At 40.5% G+C, this 16116-nt stretch overlaps 1 protein-coding gene and 1 long non-coding RNA gene across 3 annotated transcripts in view; one reads left to right on the top strand and one right to left on the bottom strand.

The window, feature by feature from the left end:
• Positions 1-16116, bottom strand: part of LOC144329323 (uncharacterized) — a 349880-nt gene that overhangs the window by 213616 nt on the left and 120148 nt on the right. The gene's annotated exons all lie outside the window — the stretch shown is intronic.
• Positions 1-16116, top strand: part of RAPGEF5 (Rap guanine nucleotide exchange factor 5) — a 122111-nt gene that overhangs the window by 24501 nt on the left and 81494 nt on the right. For both annotated transcript variants that reach the window (XM_028750093.2, XM_077937004.1), the window contains exons 7-8: positions 2347-2395; positions 14101-14177. In XM_028750093.2, the coding sequence (XP_028605926.2) occupies positions 2347-2395; positions 14101-14177 (126 nt within the window). The remainder of the gene's footprint in view (positions 1-2346; positions 2396-14100; positions 14178-16116) is intronic.

Genomic DNA, 16116 nt, shown 5'->3' with positions numbered 1-16116 from the left:
TGACTGATCTACAGTATTCATCTTTTCCATGGCCATGTCATCTCTAATCTTGTAACCATGATATCTGACCTTTTCCCTCATGATGATCCATCTGGGTTTCAACTGTGTAGACTTTAAATTATTAAAAGGATTATTAAGGGGATATCAAAAATGATTAATATGAATATGAACTCTTGCTGATATATGGAAGTGCTGAGTGCTTGGAGCAATCTCAAGCTAATGCCAATGTGCAAATTCCATTTCCAATATTGAAAGTTAAAGAAAAAGGAATTCTTGGGGATTCTTCAGAATTCTTTTTCTGAGGCCTTGTGCTGTTCTTGTTTTACTTGTTAATTTTTCCACATATGCCAAATATCGGACTTTATGGCAGTTGTGGGGAACTTTGGTCCTCCAGATGGTGCTGAACTAAAACTCCCATCATCCTTATTCTTTGGTCACACATGCTGGGCATGATGGGAGTTGTTGTTCAGCAACATCTGGAGGATCAAGAGTTCCTCACCTTTGCTTTATGGTACCTGTATTAATAATTAACATTTATTTATATAGCACCATTAATGTATGTGGCTCTGTGCACAACTAAAACAATAAATTCTGCACCAAAGGGTATACAATCTGAAACAACAAATATGAACAGTACAATAAAAATCAGTAGTCTAATATGCACAATACACAACCCAGTGAATAAAACTAGGTAGCCGGACCAAAACAACTCAGGGGAAAACAATATTTTAAATAGAGATTTGAACATATGAAGTGAGCCCACAAATGTTCTGGAAGAGGATTTCAAGCATATGGAGTAGCAAGAGGAAAAGGATGGAGACACAATAAGCACTTGGATGAATAAGAAGCACAGAATTAGAAGAACAAAGAGAGTGACTAGATGTATATTAGGACACTAAGTCTGAGAGATAGGAAAGAGACTGACCATGAAGAGCTTTAGAAGTAAAGACAAGAGGTTTATAAAATATTTGAGTTAATGGGCAGCCAATGAAGTGGCTGTAGAAGAAGAAAAACATAATCTGATCGTTGCACCAAGAAAATAATCTTCCCTGCAGCGGTCAATGGTTGCTCCCTTGAGGTCTTTCCAAATTTCAGCTATTGTTAACCTCACAGCCATTAAAAGGTGGCCAATAGAAATCTTGCTAGTGGTATCCCTGTTGCTATTCAAAAAGAGATTAAGGAGTGTCAGTTGCAGTGATGTGTTATCTTTTGAACTTCATCAAAAAGAGCAACCCAAAAGGATTGAGTCTGTGGACAGGACCACCACATATGGCATTATGTACTCTTATCCCACTCCTATAGTAAGGGATAAGCTGACAGTCATGTTCCAAAGGCAGTGATGCATACTAGGTAAATTAAAAAAAACAACACTTTTTTGGGTGAAATTAAGTATTTGCACAAAAACCTTGCTCACTTGATAGGCAATTATTTCTACGCGCTTATGTGGCTCCCGATATTAGTATTTCTTTTTTGAAATATGGGATCCAATCTCATGCTTTCCCAGTATTTCCTACATTGGCCATAATGGTCACAGCAATAGCTGTTTGCCAGGAAAGAAGACTCCTTGGATATTAATCTTTGCATTATAACAAAGCACAACGCATAGATTCACTGGCTGTATGCTTCTGCTGATAGTAATTTCAGGGCATTCAGTGATGTTTGGGGTGTTGTAGAAGGAACCTTTTACCTTTTATTGTAGAAAAGGAACATCTCATGACATAAATATTGGGTGGTAACCAATGAAGTGCTTCCTCTAGCACAAGGATTTTTGATTGTGCAACAGAACTTCTTCTCCATCTCTCCTTGTGTGCCCTGTGTGCCTTCCCTCCCCCCTCCCAAATCTACCTCAGTGGTTTGGGAGAACCCCCAGAACAGATTTAGGGAGCCTCTAGGAAGAGGATAAGTTTTGTTGTTTAGCCAGAAGTGCTAACAGAAGCACTTCGTTGGAAACCACCCATTATGTTCTATAAACACCCAGTGCTGATCCATTAAGCTGCATGGGAGGGAGGATGATGGCACTGATGAAACGAACAGTTGCATATTGTTTTCCTTTTGTGTAGCTATCTTTGCTTATGCCAGTTGTGTTAATGTGGTTGCTAATTGCTGAACTGAATCAAATATATTTTTTATGAGCATACTGCCACTTAGGAAATAGCACTATCCTATCTGAGTTCATTCAGAAGCATGAACAATTTTCAGCGGCTCTTTCTTTTGGACAACTGTGCTGAGGATTGTAGCCTAACTCTTAAGAGATCCAGATTGCTAGAGTAGATGGTTTGCTCAGTGTATGTAACAACTTCCTGCTTATGGGCACGACTGTAACACTTTGTCTTTTTGGTGTGTTAGGTGCAGAGAGAATTGGCGGCTGTTCTTGCTATTAAGGCAAGAAAATCAGGTGAGTGTATTCAGGTTTGGATTTTGCATTTTCAGACCATATTAAAAGAAAGAAATATAGTATAAAGCTTATTTAATGCGACAAGAACTGCTTGACATTTTCTTCTGTTTTCCTTCTTTCCTACTCTTCAGTAAATGTTCACCTGATGAGCTATTATAATAATTGATCTACTAGTCTAAGCTGTTTGTAACAGCTTCTCCTACAAGTCAAGTGTTCTTTTTGCTTATCTTTTTATATTTTGTATATTAATGCTTGTATATCCATTGCCTTCAGTTGAAACGTATACATTCAGATTTTGAAGATTGTTTTTTTTTGTCACCAACCATGCATAAGAGTTATGTTTTGCAATAGTACCATATGACTTTTCCTTTTTTTTAAAAAAAATAAATCTTTCTTCCTAAATATAACACATGAGTTAAATCACAAGGCTTGCCAAGGTTGCATGAACCTGTTCTTTTTAAAGCTGAGCCCATCATAGTTTGGTTTAGGCATGAGCATGATATGTGGACTTTGAGAAATATACAAAAGGGATATACCTTAATATATTTCCTGCCCCCCCCACTCCTTTAACTTCCGTTAATATTACTTGTATGTATTGCTTGCTGATACTCAACAAAGGCAAATGGGATACATGGAAAAGCATAACTGCCTGATTTGTGGCTACTCTCAGTTTGTTCCATGTTTCAGGCATTTGTCAACATCAGTCATTTAACGTTGTGTCAGGTACAAAATGAGAGTTTCCAAAATGTGGATGTTGTGAACAGTTAGTGAACAGCACCAATAAACTGTGTGGGCTTTGGGTTGGTAGAGGAACTAGAATAGTGTCATTGGCTGCCCCAATATCTGTGGAAGGGTGCATGAGATTCTTAAGGGTCTTGGCACTCAACCAGGGTCTGTGTTCCTTTGGGGACAATGAGGCATGGTGGAGTCTACAGTGTCTTTGAAATAAGACTTATTTACAGATATTTACACTGGAAGCTTTAAGTAAAGAGAGATTTCACAGCATTCTCACCTCAGGAGGGGCCCTATCCTTCACCGCAGCCCAGCATTGGATTCCCAGGCACATCTGTGCCTCTCTCACAGCCTGCCAATATGCTCTGGCCTTCACACCAACTCATCCACTTCTCCTTTTCCCACAACCCCTAAATTTCAAAAGGATACATTTCCCCCCATATATGGCATCACGCCCCCATCACCTGCAGAGCCTCCTGCCTGGTTGACGGTTTCCATTGATAGCTTAATCATTTGCTCCCAACACCTTTTGTCATTCTCAACAACTTCTATCCCAGGTGAGGCCCTGGCCTGGAAAAAAGACTTAGCCTGTATTTTCCACTGCCCTGGCATCTTTCCGTCAATACTCCAGATTGACATTCACTAACTCTAGTAGTTATGAGTTCCCTTGCACCCCCAAACTCTGTTACCCCAGATCTGGAACAGTATTATTGCTAGTGGAATTAGATCTTAATTAGTGTAGTACAGTATTTTAGGTATTAGTCACTCTGCAGTGCTGAGTTGAGTAGTTGAAGTGGCAAGTACAGTACTTGGAAGTTTGAGTCTGTATGCAGGCTTCTTAAACTATTGAACTGAACACTTTACTTCATATTACAACATCTTTTCTTTTGAAGTAATGCATGTAAGATGATTTCTGGACCAATCGTGACTGTAAAAGTTGATTTAAAAGTTAATAATTTTTAAAATAATAAATCAGGCAGGCTTAATTATAGTACAGTTTTATCAATACACACTCTGATAATAGGAGCTGGTTTAATAGGGTGCTTTGATTACTTTTTTCAGTGTTGCAAAATTTGGGAGCTCTGTTGATGGATTCGATGTTCATGTATGGAAAAGCATTAGCTTTTGAGTAAAGATTTGCAGCCAGATTATCTGGCAACAGTACTGCTGTTATTTTAAAGCTTTAAGCAAATTTTGCTGGTGTGGGATGTACACACTTGCAAGTTAGTGCCTACTGTGAACTGACTATGAAGGAAAATGTAATTAGAAATCCCAAAAGATCCATTCCACAATGCAGATGGCTGTGTATGAGAATCAGATGTGTCCTTGTTATAGTGGAGAATTCATGGTTTGCTTCTTCAAAAAGTAAATAAGGTGGAAAGAACTGGATTATAGAAAAGCATAACCAGTAATAGTGTTTTCTGGGGTTGAACCAGGAGGATTGTGCCAAATAATTTAGGAACTTAAATGAGATTTGGACGTGATTCAAAAAATCCAAAGCAAAAACCCTACAGCAGCATATGAAAAGAAACAGTCATAATGATAATTTAAGGACTTTTTATTGCAAAAGCTATTCCATCCGATTTAAAAAGACTTTTTTGTGGATTGTTAAGAAGAAGAATGAAGTGTCTCTGAAGCTAAGTCATGTGCTGGTAAGAAAAATAGTGTCAAGTTGTCACAACAGGAACAGACTTGAGGTATAGGTTATCAAAAATGCAATTAATTCTTCTAAGACAGCAGAGAAGATAAGATCTATCTTCTAAACAGGACAGTAATGGGGAAACGCCTTTCAGGATAGGATGCAGAAGAAACAGTATTGGGATTATAAAGATACCACAACAAAGTTCTAAAGAACCTCACAAGTAGTTTTATGTGCCCAGGAGACCTTTGGAATAATCGTGCTTGCGTGATGCCCATGTTACAAAGCCTGGGGAGTTTTCAGCAGCGGTTTGTGGTACATTGAAGGAAAGCAAGTTTCTTAAAAAAAAAAGAAAATCCACAGGATTCTTTGTTGCTCCTGCTGTAACCCCTTTCTTTGAATGAGGGGGATTGTTCTGTGAGTCAAACGTAGAAAACTAAAAGAGTTAATTTTAAAGTTCTTTATTAGGCTCTTATAAAGACAACAGGAGTGCATTGTTTTGCAGGTTGAAAAAGTGCATACCTTTCATACACTATTAAGCTGACACTACAGTATTAGATGAATACACATCTATTAAAGGGGGCGGGGGACCCAAAGGAGCTAAAAACAGTGATGGCAAATATTTCCTAGACTTGGTGGCTATCCAAAAGTTTGTTCTTTCCAGGACCCTTGTCTCGCAAGGGAGCAGGGTTGTGTTCTGACCTTGTGCTTAATCATGTTAGCAGATAAATATACGAGTCTCACATGCCATACTATTTGTCTAGTGTGTTGCACAGTACACCTGGTGCACTGCCTAAACCTGAAGTACGTCTCTCCCTTCTCTAAAAATATGCAGTCATAAATAGGTAAAGGTAAAGGACCCCTGGACAGTTAAGTCCAGTCAAAGGCGACTATGGGGTGCAGTGCTCATCTTGCTTCAGGTGTTTGTCCACAGACAGCTTTCTGGGTCATGTGGCCAGCATAAGTAAATCTCTTCTGGTGCAACGGAACACCGTGATGGAAAACAGAGTGCACAGAAACGCTGTTTACCTTCCTGCCGCAGCAGTACCTATTTATCTACTTGCACAGGCGTGCTTTCAAACTGCTAGGTGGGCAGGAGCTGGGACAGAGCAACGGGAGCTCACCCTGTTGTGGGGATTCAAACCCACAACGTTCTGATCGGCAGGTCCAAGAGGCTCAGTGGTTTAGACCACAGCTCCACCCGCCAGCATTTAAACACTCAGTATAGAGAAGCCTAGGCACAATGTTGTAACAATGTCTACTTATTTAGCTTCCCTTGTAATGGCATCTTAGGGTATTTCTGACAGAAAGATCTGTAATGTCATTTTTGCTGAAGATGCCAAAATGATATTGGAATATATGAAGAATTCCAAATCCCAAATTTGGTAGAATAAATTTAAATTCAACCACAGAGGGGCTGCTTACCTAACTTTATTCCTGTTTGTTCAGATTTCAAACTATGCCCACAAAATATCTGACTGGTAAATTCTTTAATATACTAACATAACAAGTGACAGTCATTGTATTTGTGGATCAGGCCAGGTTGAATACATTGTCCACTGTATTCGTTATTGCCCTTTATACAATTCACCTAGGAATAGATCCCCCTATTCATTCCAATATTCTTTAGAAGGTCAATCAGATGATTTCAAAATTAGATGGTAGCTTTACATGCGCTAGCAGCAAGAAAGTTACAAAGCCAGAAAAATATTTACTGCCAAGGAGATTTTTTAAATTCTAAATTATTTTGGGAACTTTATAATTTTAAGTGTTCATAGTTTGCAGCTCTGAAAATGGATATGCTTTAACTTGTCTTGGGTTTTTTTTGGTGATTTTATATAGTAATGGCCACTGGGTACAAACAATGAAGAAAATGACGGGCAAATATCATTGATGATGGTTTCACATGTCATGTTATCATGCGACATGTTATCACTGACAATCACTTACATTTACATGTGGAACAATTAGGTTAACTGATGACATGGAGAAAAAAAACCCCTATTTCAGGAAATGGATTTAAAATAATAATAACTGGTACTCATTGTAGATTATAAGTCAGTGTACATAGCATTTTAATACTTGTTATTTAATGCAAGCATGCCTAGTTTCTGGTGCTTAAATTTGTGGCTTATCTCTCTTGCGGTCAATTTAGCTAGAGTAGAGAAAATGAACACTAATTAACTCCGTGTGTAATGCAATGTCAAACAGGCCACATTCTAAATTTTTAATTTTAATTGCAGATGGCTTTTTTAATGATAAGACTTTCTTCCTTGCTTAACATCCTGCTATAAGCTATCATCTGCTGCTTATTTCTAAACACTAGCAAATACTCCTTTATATTTGCAGAGATGGGCTGGTAGAATCCTGTTTCCTATTTGGTATCTTAGAAACAGATCCTTCGGGACTGATTCTCTATCTGGAAACTAAACTAGCATAATGAGTAGCCTTCTCTGCAAATTCAATATTAGCTTTACACCTCAGGTTAAAAAAAAGTTAATGACCATTTGCACACCAGAGATAGGAATTTTCCTTGCATTTCATAAGGCTTCCAGTTTAAAAAAATACAGCATTACACTGGAGTAATGTATAGTTAGATTGATTTAAATTACACGCTATAATCATGAGGACACCCAAGAACACTTCAACAAGAGGGGGAAAATCTAGCATCAATGACACTTAAATTTGATACAGGCAGTTCTTGCCACAATGATCCCAATGGATAGGAGAGATACAGAAATGACAACCGGGATGTAAAAAATTGATATGCTTGCTTGGTGGGAGGAGGAGAAAGAGCTGCATATGTAGCAAGAGCTTTTGTTTTCTGTGCATATTTGCATTTGCTGCAGTGGATTCCACTATCAGAAACAACTTGCCTTTCAAACTAAAAACCTCTTATCTCTTTCGCGGCAGGAACTGTTGCTACAAAAGCAACATAAAAGTCCATTTTATATGGGTGTTTCCTATAGAGGTAAAAGTAAAGGGACCCCTGACCATTAGGTCCAGTCGCGGACGACTCTGGGGTTGCAGTGCTCATCTCGTTTTATTGGCCGAGGGAGCTGGTGTACAGCTTCCGGGTCATGCAGCCAGCATGACTAAGCCGCTTCTGGCGAAAAAGAGCAGCACATGGAAATGCCGTTTATCTTCCTGCCGGAGCGGTACCTATTTATCTATTTGCACTTTGACATGCTTTTGAACTGCTAGGTTGGCAGGAGCAGGGACCGAGCTCACCTTGTCGTGGGGATTCGAACCGCCGACCTTCTGATTGGCAAGACCTAGGCTCTGTGGTTTAACCCAAAGCGCCACCCGCTGTGAGTTAAACCACTAATATATGTATTACTAATTTGGATTCAGACCAGTATACCTTATTGAATCAATGGTGTACCGTATTTTTTGCCCTATAGGACGCACTTTTCCCCCTCCAAAAATGAAGGGGAAATGTGTGTGCGTCCTATGGGGCGAATGCAGGCTTTCGCTGAAGCCTGGAGAGCGAGAGGGCTCCCGCTGCTTGCGGAGAGTTGCCTGCATGCTGAAGCCTGCGCGCGCTGAGCTCAGCGCGACCAGGCTTCGCGGACCTCTCCCCAAGCAGCGGGAGCGCTCCTACTGCTTGCGGAGACTTGCCTGCATGCTGAAGCCTGCGCGTGCTCAGAAAGATGGAGCGGAGGGCACAAGGAGAAGGGGACGACAGAGGACGTGATGGTTGGACAGTGTTCTCGAAGCTACAAACATGAGTTTGACCAAACTGCGGGAGGCAGTGGAAGACAGGAGTACCTGGCGTGCTCTGGTCCATGGGGTCACAAAGAGTCAGGCACAACTAAATGACTAAACAACAACAATGCACTAGAACAGGCATAGGCAAACTCGGCCCTCCAGATGTTTTGGGACTACAACTCCCAACATCCCTAGCTAACAGGACTAGTGGTCAGGAATGATAGGAATTGTAGTCTCAAAACATCTGGAGGGCCGAGTTTGCCTATGCCTACACAGCCTGTCAGTTAAAGGTAAAGGTAAAGGTACCCCTGCCCGTACGGGCCAGTCTTGACAGACTCTAGGGTTGTGCGCCCATCTCACTCAAGAGGCCGGGGGCCAGCGCTGTCCGGAGACACTTCCGGGTCACGTGGCCGGCGTGACATCGCTGCTCTGGCGAGTCAGAGCCGCACACGGAAACACCGTTTACCTTCCCGCTAGTAAGCGGTCCCTATTTATCTACTTGCACCCGGGAGTGCTTTCGAACTGCTAGGTTGGCAGGCGCTGGGACCGAACAACGGGAGCGCACCCCGCCGCAGGGATTTGAACCGCCGACCTTTCGATCGGCAAGCCCTAGGCACTGAGGCTTTTACCCACAGCGCCACCCGCGTCCCGCAGTTATGTAGATGTAAATATAGACTAAGCTAGCAAAGGGAGCCTGTCCGTGAGCTGCAACTGACAAGCATCAAGGCAAGTTAAGCAGACGGAGGTTCCACAGCTTGACAAGGAGATAAAGGAACTTAAATAATAATAAAGCTTTCCACAGGTCAGCCACTGTGACATAAGAATGCTAGATTCAGCAGGTGGTTCTTATGTTCATATAGCACCAAAAAAGGTATAATACTTGCAATGTATTGTCAATCCTATATGGAGGATTGTAAAACCACATAAAGCAAAGAAACTAAAAAAAACTCAGGAAAGGTTTGAAATGGCTTAGAATGCAAGAATTCAATACTGCGTATGTTCTGGGTTGTCATTAAGTTGTGTGGTTCTTGCTTTGTCCTGCCTATGCATATATTTTGAAACAAAAGCATACAAAATGCTCTCTATCAGCTAGTTGGCAGAGAACTAAGGTGTCGCATAAAGTGTCACAAAGAGAACTATTCAAACCAGCTGAATACAAATCTTTCCCAAAATTAAAAAAAAAAGGCTAAAAACAGATGGGAGACATCATTGGTTTTGCATGTGCCAAAATGCATAGATAACAAGAATGGTTAAGGATGAAGGCTGAGACTTAAAAACATTGCTGAACAGATTTCACGACTGAGTGCACGACTAAACCCTAAATGTTGTTGTTTAGTCATGTCCAACTCTTCGTGACCCCTTGGACCAGAGCACGCCAGGCACTCCTGTCTTCCACTGCCTCCCGCAGTTTGGTCAAACTCATGCTGGTAGCTTCGAGAACACTATCCAACCATCTCGTCCTCTGTCGTCCCCTTCTCCTTGTGCCCTCCATCTTTCCCAACATCAGGGTCTTTTCCAGGGAGTCTTCTCTTCTCATGAGGTGGCCAAAGTATTGGAGCCTCAACTTCAGGATCTGTCCTTCCAGTGAGCACTCAGGGCTGATTTCCTTAAGAATGGATAGTGCATAGGTATTAATTTTTGTGTGTATGGTCCCTGGAATTTGGTCTATAGAAAGAGTTAACCTTAAGTCCTGTGGCAAGGAAGGAACCTCCCATGGCCCATTAACACACACCAAATTATTATGGTCAATTAGTCTTAAATGCTTTGAGATCCCTTCCTGCAAATTGAAGAACATTACTAATGAGTGGGTCAATGGTACATGGGTGGGGTCTTCACATGCCAACAAGGGTACTAGCCTGTGTGTCTGCTGAATCATTCAGCACAAAATGGTCAATGGTAAGTGTTAAATGTTAACACCCTATAAAGTTAAAGGGAGGAAATTCACACCTTCCTAGACTTTATTGTTTCTAGTCTGTTTGGCTGCAAAAATCTCTTCCCCATAATTCATTAGTTTGTGTAGAGAAGTTTATCTTGCCAACCAGAAGTAGTATAATTTTTTTTTAAACCTACACAGTGCAATAGACAAGCCAAATGCCAAGAGTTTTATGGCTCTTTTTGTAATTAGGAATAAACACTTAAAAACAATGTTGTTTTTTTAACCAAGGAAGTTCTGGACTATGTATGACACAAAATGAGCATTTGCAATAAGCTAACAAGAAAGGTGAGGTATACATGTATTTTATAAAATATATAAGCAGCCCATACATATTCAGAGCTTCTGAATAATGCCTTAGTGGATAGCTTAAAAAAATATAAATATGTTGTTAGGACCTTATAACTCCAGATGATCCTTACGCTACTATATTTTAAAAAAGGAATTTCATTGCATTTGCCTGACGTCTCTTGTAATGTCTGCTGTTTGTATTTAAATACCATTTTGGATGGAAGTGGACACCCAAGATCTCAGGAAGCAATACACAGTGGATTACATATTAACTGCATTTAAATTTAAGCTTTTGTTCCTTTGGAAACAACCCCCTTTTCTGTATCACAGCCAGGCATAGTGTTATATGTACTACATACATATTTAGGCATATCTTGCTATCTCTGGTGATGATTTGTTTCTCTCCCTCATCCCCAGTTTATTGGCTAGATATCCCCAGTATCTCTATTCCAGCTATTAAACCCAAGCTCCTTTTGTTAAAAATCCAAATTCTAGAAACAGAAGATTTCAAAAAGTTGATACATATTAAAGACACTTAATTGGAATTGATTTCACTTTAGGGGTTGTGTAACTTTACCCACAGGTCTGATTATAGACCCTTGCCCTTATGTTCATCTCTCAAGGTCCCCTGCAAACCATCTCTTGTGTGGGGGTTCCGTTTGCCAGATTGTAATTTTAGAACAGAATTATCTCCAGTTGAGTGGTAACCTACTGGAAAGCAGGGAGTTATAATAGAAGTGCTGAACCAGTCTTAATTTAGGCTGCAACAAATGACATATGATTATTACCCATCTTAAGTGAATCTTCCATTAAGGTCAAAGTAGGTTATTTCTCTCTCTAAAAGAGCTCTGAAGAAATTAAATAAGCCTTACTTAGCAGGAACAATAATCCCCTTTGTGTATAACTATACCGAGTCTCTTTCCTGGAGCAAGCCTTTACATTATTATTGGTTTTACAGAATATCTTGAAGGGAAAATCCTTCCTGTAGCCCACAAGGGAGCAAGGAAATTAAATCAAGGCATAGCCTCCTGATCTTTAAGTGACCATTAAAAAATCAACAACCTGAACTCCTTCGGCTCATTTGCAGATGGACGCATTTGAAATTGCACTTCAGCAAGCTGATGCTCATTTAACATCCTCTCATTCTTTTATTCATGGTGACCTTTTCCATGGCTAGAACAGGATTTATAGGATAGGTAGAAATGGGGAGTGGCTGTAATAAAACCTGATTGCAGTCTTTGCACTCTAGTCACACTGTGCGTGCCACACCAAACAGATGTGTGGCTCTCATAAACACTGCTTTTGTATTTAAAACAATAAAAGTAGCTTCCTTTGCTCTTGGCTGGAGGACGAATGGAGGAGCACAGTTTATGTTGGCAGAGCAGGAAATTTTATTACATGGCCTGGCTACAACCCAGAGATTGTAAGTCATGTCAGATTTTGAAGGAACTCTCAAAGACTCAACATATTCTAGCATTTTTCTCATCCCACCTTTTTGCATTACGGTGGTGATAAAGCAGGGAATGTTCACTTTTAAAGAAAAAAAGAATAAAGTTGAGTACCAGAAAGTGTAAAATTATTGCCCAATTTTGATACTTTATGAGAGAAATTCAGCATCGTATTTGCACAGTACATTTTGCACCACCTAATTTTCACAGCCATATGTTTGTTTTAGTATTCATGAATTCTTGGGGATATTCATGAGTTCTTAACTGTAGCAAAAATGCAGTATATAATTTTCCTTCTCAGGTGATTCATAAATTTGAGCACAACGTGCTGCAGTTTAAAGAGTTGATATTGTTTTGATATCAAGACAGACAATGCGACCTGCTCCTTTACTCATCTTTAGCTCCGATGTATCTCCACTCTTGCTTCCTGTTCTGCCTGGAACTTCCTCTTAGAAGCCATGTCTTTCATGAAGTTTTGGCTTTTCATGAAGTTTTGGCTTGACACTAAATGATGTTCCCTTTCTCTGTCAGGCTTGCCTCTGCCTTTGCATTTTCACAATGGGGAGGGGGACAAATTGTAAGCTCCTCGGAGCAGAGATCTGTATCTTTGTTTCTGCTACTCTTTTAAGTGCCATATACATAAGTGGCATTATGGCAAAATAATTATTCCAACTCTGTTGCCTGGAGTTTTGTTGTGCTTGAAAATTTGATTTATAGACAGCCTGTTTGTCTTGAGATTTGCTTGATGCACAAAAGAGGCAGAAGAGGCATTTTCAGTTCCTTTACTTCCCCACAGGATAAAAATGCTACAACAGAATTATTTTTTTAAAAGCATATTTATATATGGTTAATAGAAATTTTAAAGCACATTGTGGTTCAACATGTGCCTGTATATGACATCTATGCCAACTTTTATAGACCTTGTCTAGAACAAAGTATATGTGATGTGGGAGATGCCCTGATGCCTTAAAAGCTTTAAAATGACCACCATATGGAGGCCTGAACTGGCTTGGAGAATAAGAGCTTAACTCTTTTTCCCCTTGAGCTATATTTTTACCAATTGAAACTGACTCATCTGAGTTGCCGCTTTCTTATTTTCTATACATTTTCCAGTCTAAGGGCATTCCAGGGTTTGGGGTTGTATAGCGAAAGCCCTTCTGAGTGTCGTTATTATACAGCCTAAGCCCATCAGAGGTGTGATAAGTGTGCACACACACACACACACACCAGCTGCAAGGCCTAGGGTGGATCATTGTCCTGGCTTCCTTCAGGGGGCGGATCTCCACCCCTTAACCTGCTGGGATCAGACAATTATGGCCCCTTTTGGAGAGAGATGACTCCATACCTTGGTAACTTCTACATAGGATGATTACAATGGGCTTTGTGTGGGGCTGCCCTTGAAGATGACTTGCAAATGTCAAGCTGGTCCAAAATGCAGCGGCCACATTGCTGGCTGTGGCTTCCATTAGAACTTTTATATCCACTGGTTGCCACTGCATTTCTGGGCCAATTCAAGGTCTTCGTGCTAGTGTTTAAAGCCCTAAATGACTACAGCCCCAGATATCTGAAAGACCGCCTCCTTACTCACAGCCACTCTAAGGTGTCAAGATCAGCAGAGGGGGCCCTCTTGGTAGTTCCTCCTCCCTAACAGGTGAGTGATGACGACCTGAGAGAGCCCTGTGGCAGCTCCTAAGTTGTGGCATTCCCTCCCCAAAGAGCTCCCCACAGAGGTGCACCTTCACTGTGCAGCTTTCATCAAATGCTGAAGACACATCTCTTTAACTTGGCCTTGAGACACACATTTTAGGACTCACTCTAGTTGTGATTGTATTTCTTTTTAATGTTGTGTTTTGTATCGCTGTACCTTCTGCTCAGGGACCTTCTGGTGAAGGGTGGGGAATGGAGCCAATAAGCCTGTGTTATAAATGTCTTTCATTTCCTCTCATTTTAGCAATGAGTCAAAGTGGTGAAAACAGCACTGAAGAAGAAGCAGCTCAAGACGATCTGAAGGATGTCTATGATGCACAGGTAGAAAAATATTTCTAATAAGCATTCAGGAGCCTGGACTTCTGTTTGAAGTAATATCACTTGCTAGGGTAACACTTGAACCCTGTCCTGAAGAGAAAGATGACTCCTATGCAGTTCAGCGTGATATTGAAAGTGTATTGATCTTGCAGTTTCCTGCAATTGAAGTTCTAATATCTTGGCAATCTATGTGACTGTATAGCCCCTTCTTGATATTTCTTACATATGCGTTATGCCATTAGACTTCATCATCCTGATTTTTTTAAAAAATAGTCTCTTGTAGACATGGCTGCTTTTGGACACAACATTGCCATAGATTTGCAAATTGGCAGTGCCTAAGCATATTGGCGCACACAGTTTGAGCAATCTCTACTTAACTCCTTCCTTCATGGAGCTGATTGTCCCTACTGAATATCCTAAAATCAGATTTGTCATTTACAGAATTTCATGTGTGGAATGTGTTTCAGTCACACTTATAAGGTCACACTAGACATGGCACAGAGTATCTGCGATGAATGTTTTTTAAAACTTTAATAGTAGTTGCAGTGCCTATCCCAAATCAGGTTTGTGGCACTGATGAAGGGGCATTCAACCTTCCACCGTGCCATTTATGCCAATGCAAAGCTTCCTACAACCTGCTATTTCCCCCGCAGATGATGACATACATAAGTATTTCCTGCACTGGTTCTAGTTGCTCCAATACACTAGAAAACTCTGCAGGTATTGATAGAAGTGGATGGCTTATTTCATTCAGAAGTAAACAGAATCCATTATAATTAAATAATTTATCCCAGTGCAGCTGAAATGATCCTTCGTTTAGCTGCTTCTCATGTCTATAAATTTCCTCATCAGTCTGGTTCTGCATGGTATAATAATTAGTTTATCTGAATGCTCATTTCAAGGTTTTGTTGCTCAATATTTAAAAACAAAAGAATTCATTAAGTGTTCATCTGCTCTAATAAGCAGCATGCTAATAAGATTATATGGGTGGATTATAGAAAACAACAGTAATTTAATTTCAGTGAATTCAGTCATTCAATTTGTGTGGAAGCTACTTGACAAAATTTGTGAAATTTTCAAAGGGTATATTAGTTACTGTCTTATTTTGACTTCGTGGAAATTGTTTGGAGTATTGAAACGGGACAAAAATGGGTATTGGCAGGACTATATCCTATTGGGGGGGATTCATTGATGTGCGGGTGGACTTTGACTTGTGCAGTGGGACTTTGCCTTCCTTTCCTACCCTGGCAGTTCTCATGTGCCCCTCAAATCTGCTCCAGAGGGCTCCCCAACCCCAAGGCATATTTTGAGGGTGCAGGTGGGCTGCACAAGAACGAGAATCCCATTACACAAGCAGAGACTGAGAGCAGATATGATAGCCATCTTCAAATATCTTAAGGGCTGCCACATGGAAGAGGGAGCGTACTTGTTTTCTCCTGCTCTGGGGGGTAGGACTCGAGACAATGGCTTCAAGTTAGAAGAAAGGAGATTCCGACTAAACTTTCTGATCGTAAGAGCTGTTGGGCAGTGGAACAGACTCCCATGAGTGGTGGTGAACTCTCCTTCCTTGGAGGTTTTTCAGCAGAGGTTGGATGGCCATCTGTCATGGATGCTTTAGCTGAGATTTCTGCATTGCAGGGGATTGGACTAGATACTGGTGTTATCTAAACACCCAAAAGAGTTTTTGGCCACAGAGCTAATTGAACCAGTTAAAGTCTTCAAATCTGGGAGCTGTGTGTAATCTATACCTTTAAAACACATCAAGCACATGTTTCCCCTCAAATAATTCTGGGCGCTGAAGCTTGTTAAGGGCTGGTGGGAACTGTAACTCTGTGATGGGTAAACTACAAGACCCAGAATGCTTTCAGGGAAAGAATGTGCTTCAGATGTGTTTTAAAGGTCTTTAGTGTGTACACAGTTTAGGTCATAAGTTTTGAATCAT

The sequence above is a fragment of the Podarcis muralis genome, chromosome 12 (assembly GCF_964188315.1).
Source record: "Podarcis muralis chromosome 12, rPodMur119.hap1.1, whole genome shotgun sequence".
NCBI classification, from domain to species: domain Eukaryota; kingdom Metazoa; phylum Chordata; class Lepidosauria; order Squamata; family Lacertidae; genus Podarcis; species Podarcis muralis.
Note: the sequence above shows the minus strand (reverse complement) of the source record. Positions and strands in the feature narration are given on the sequence as shown.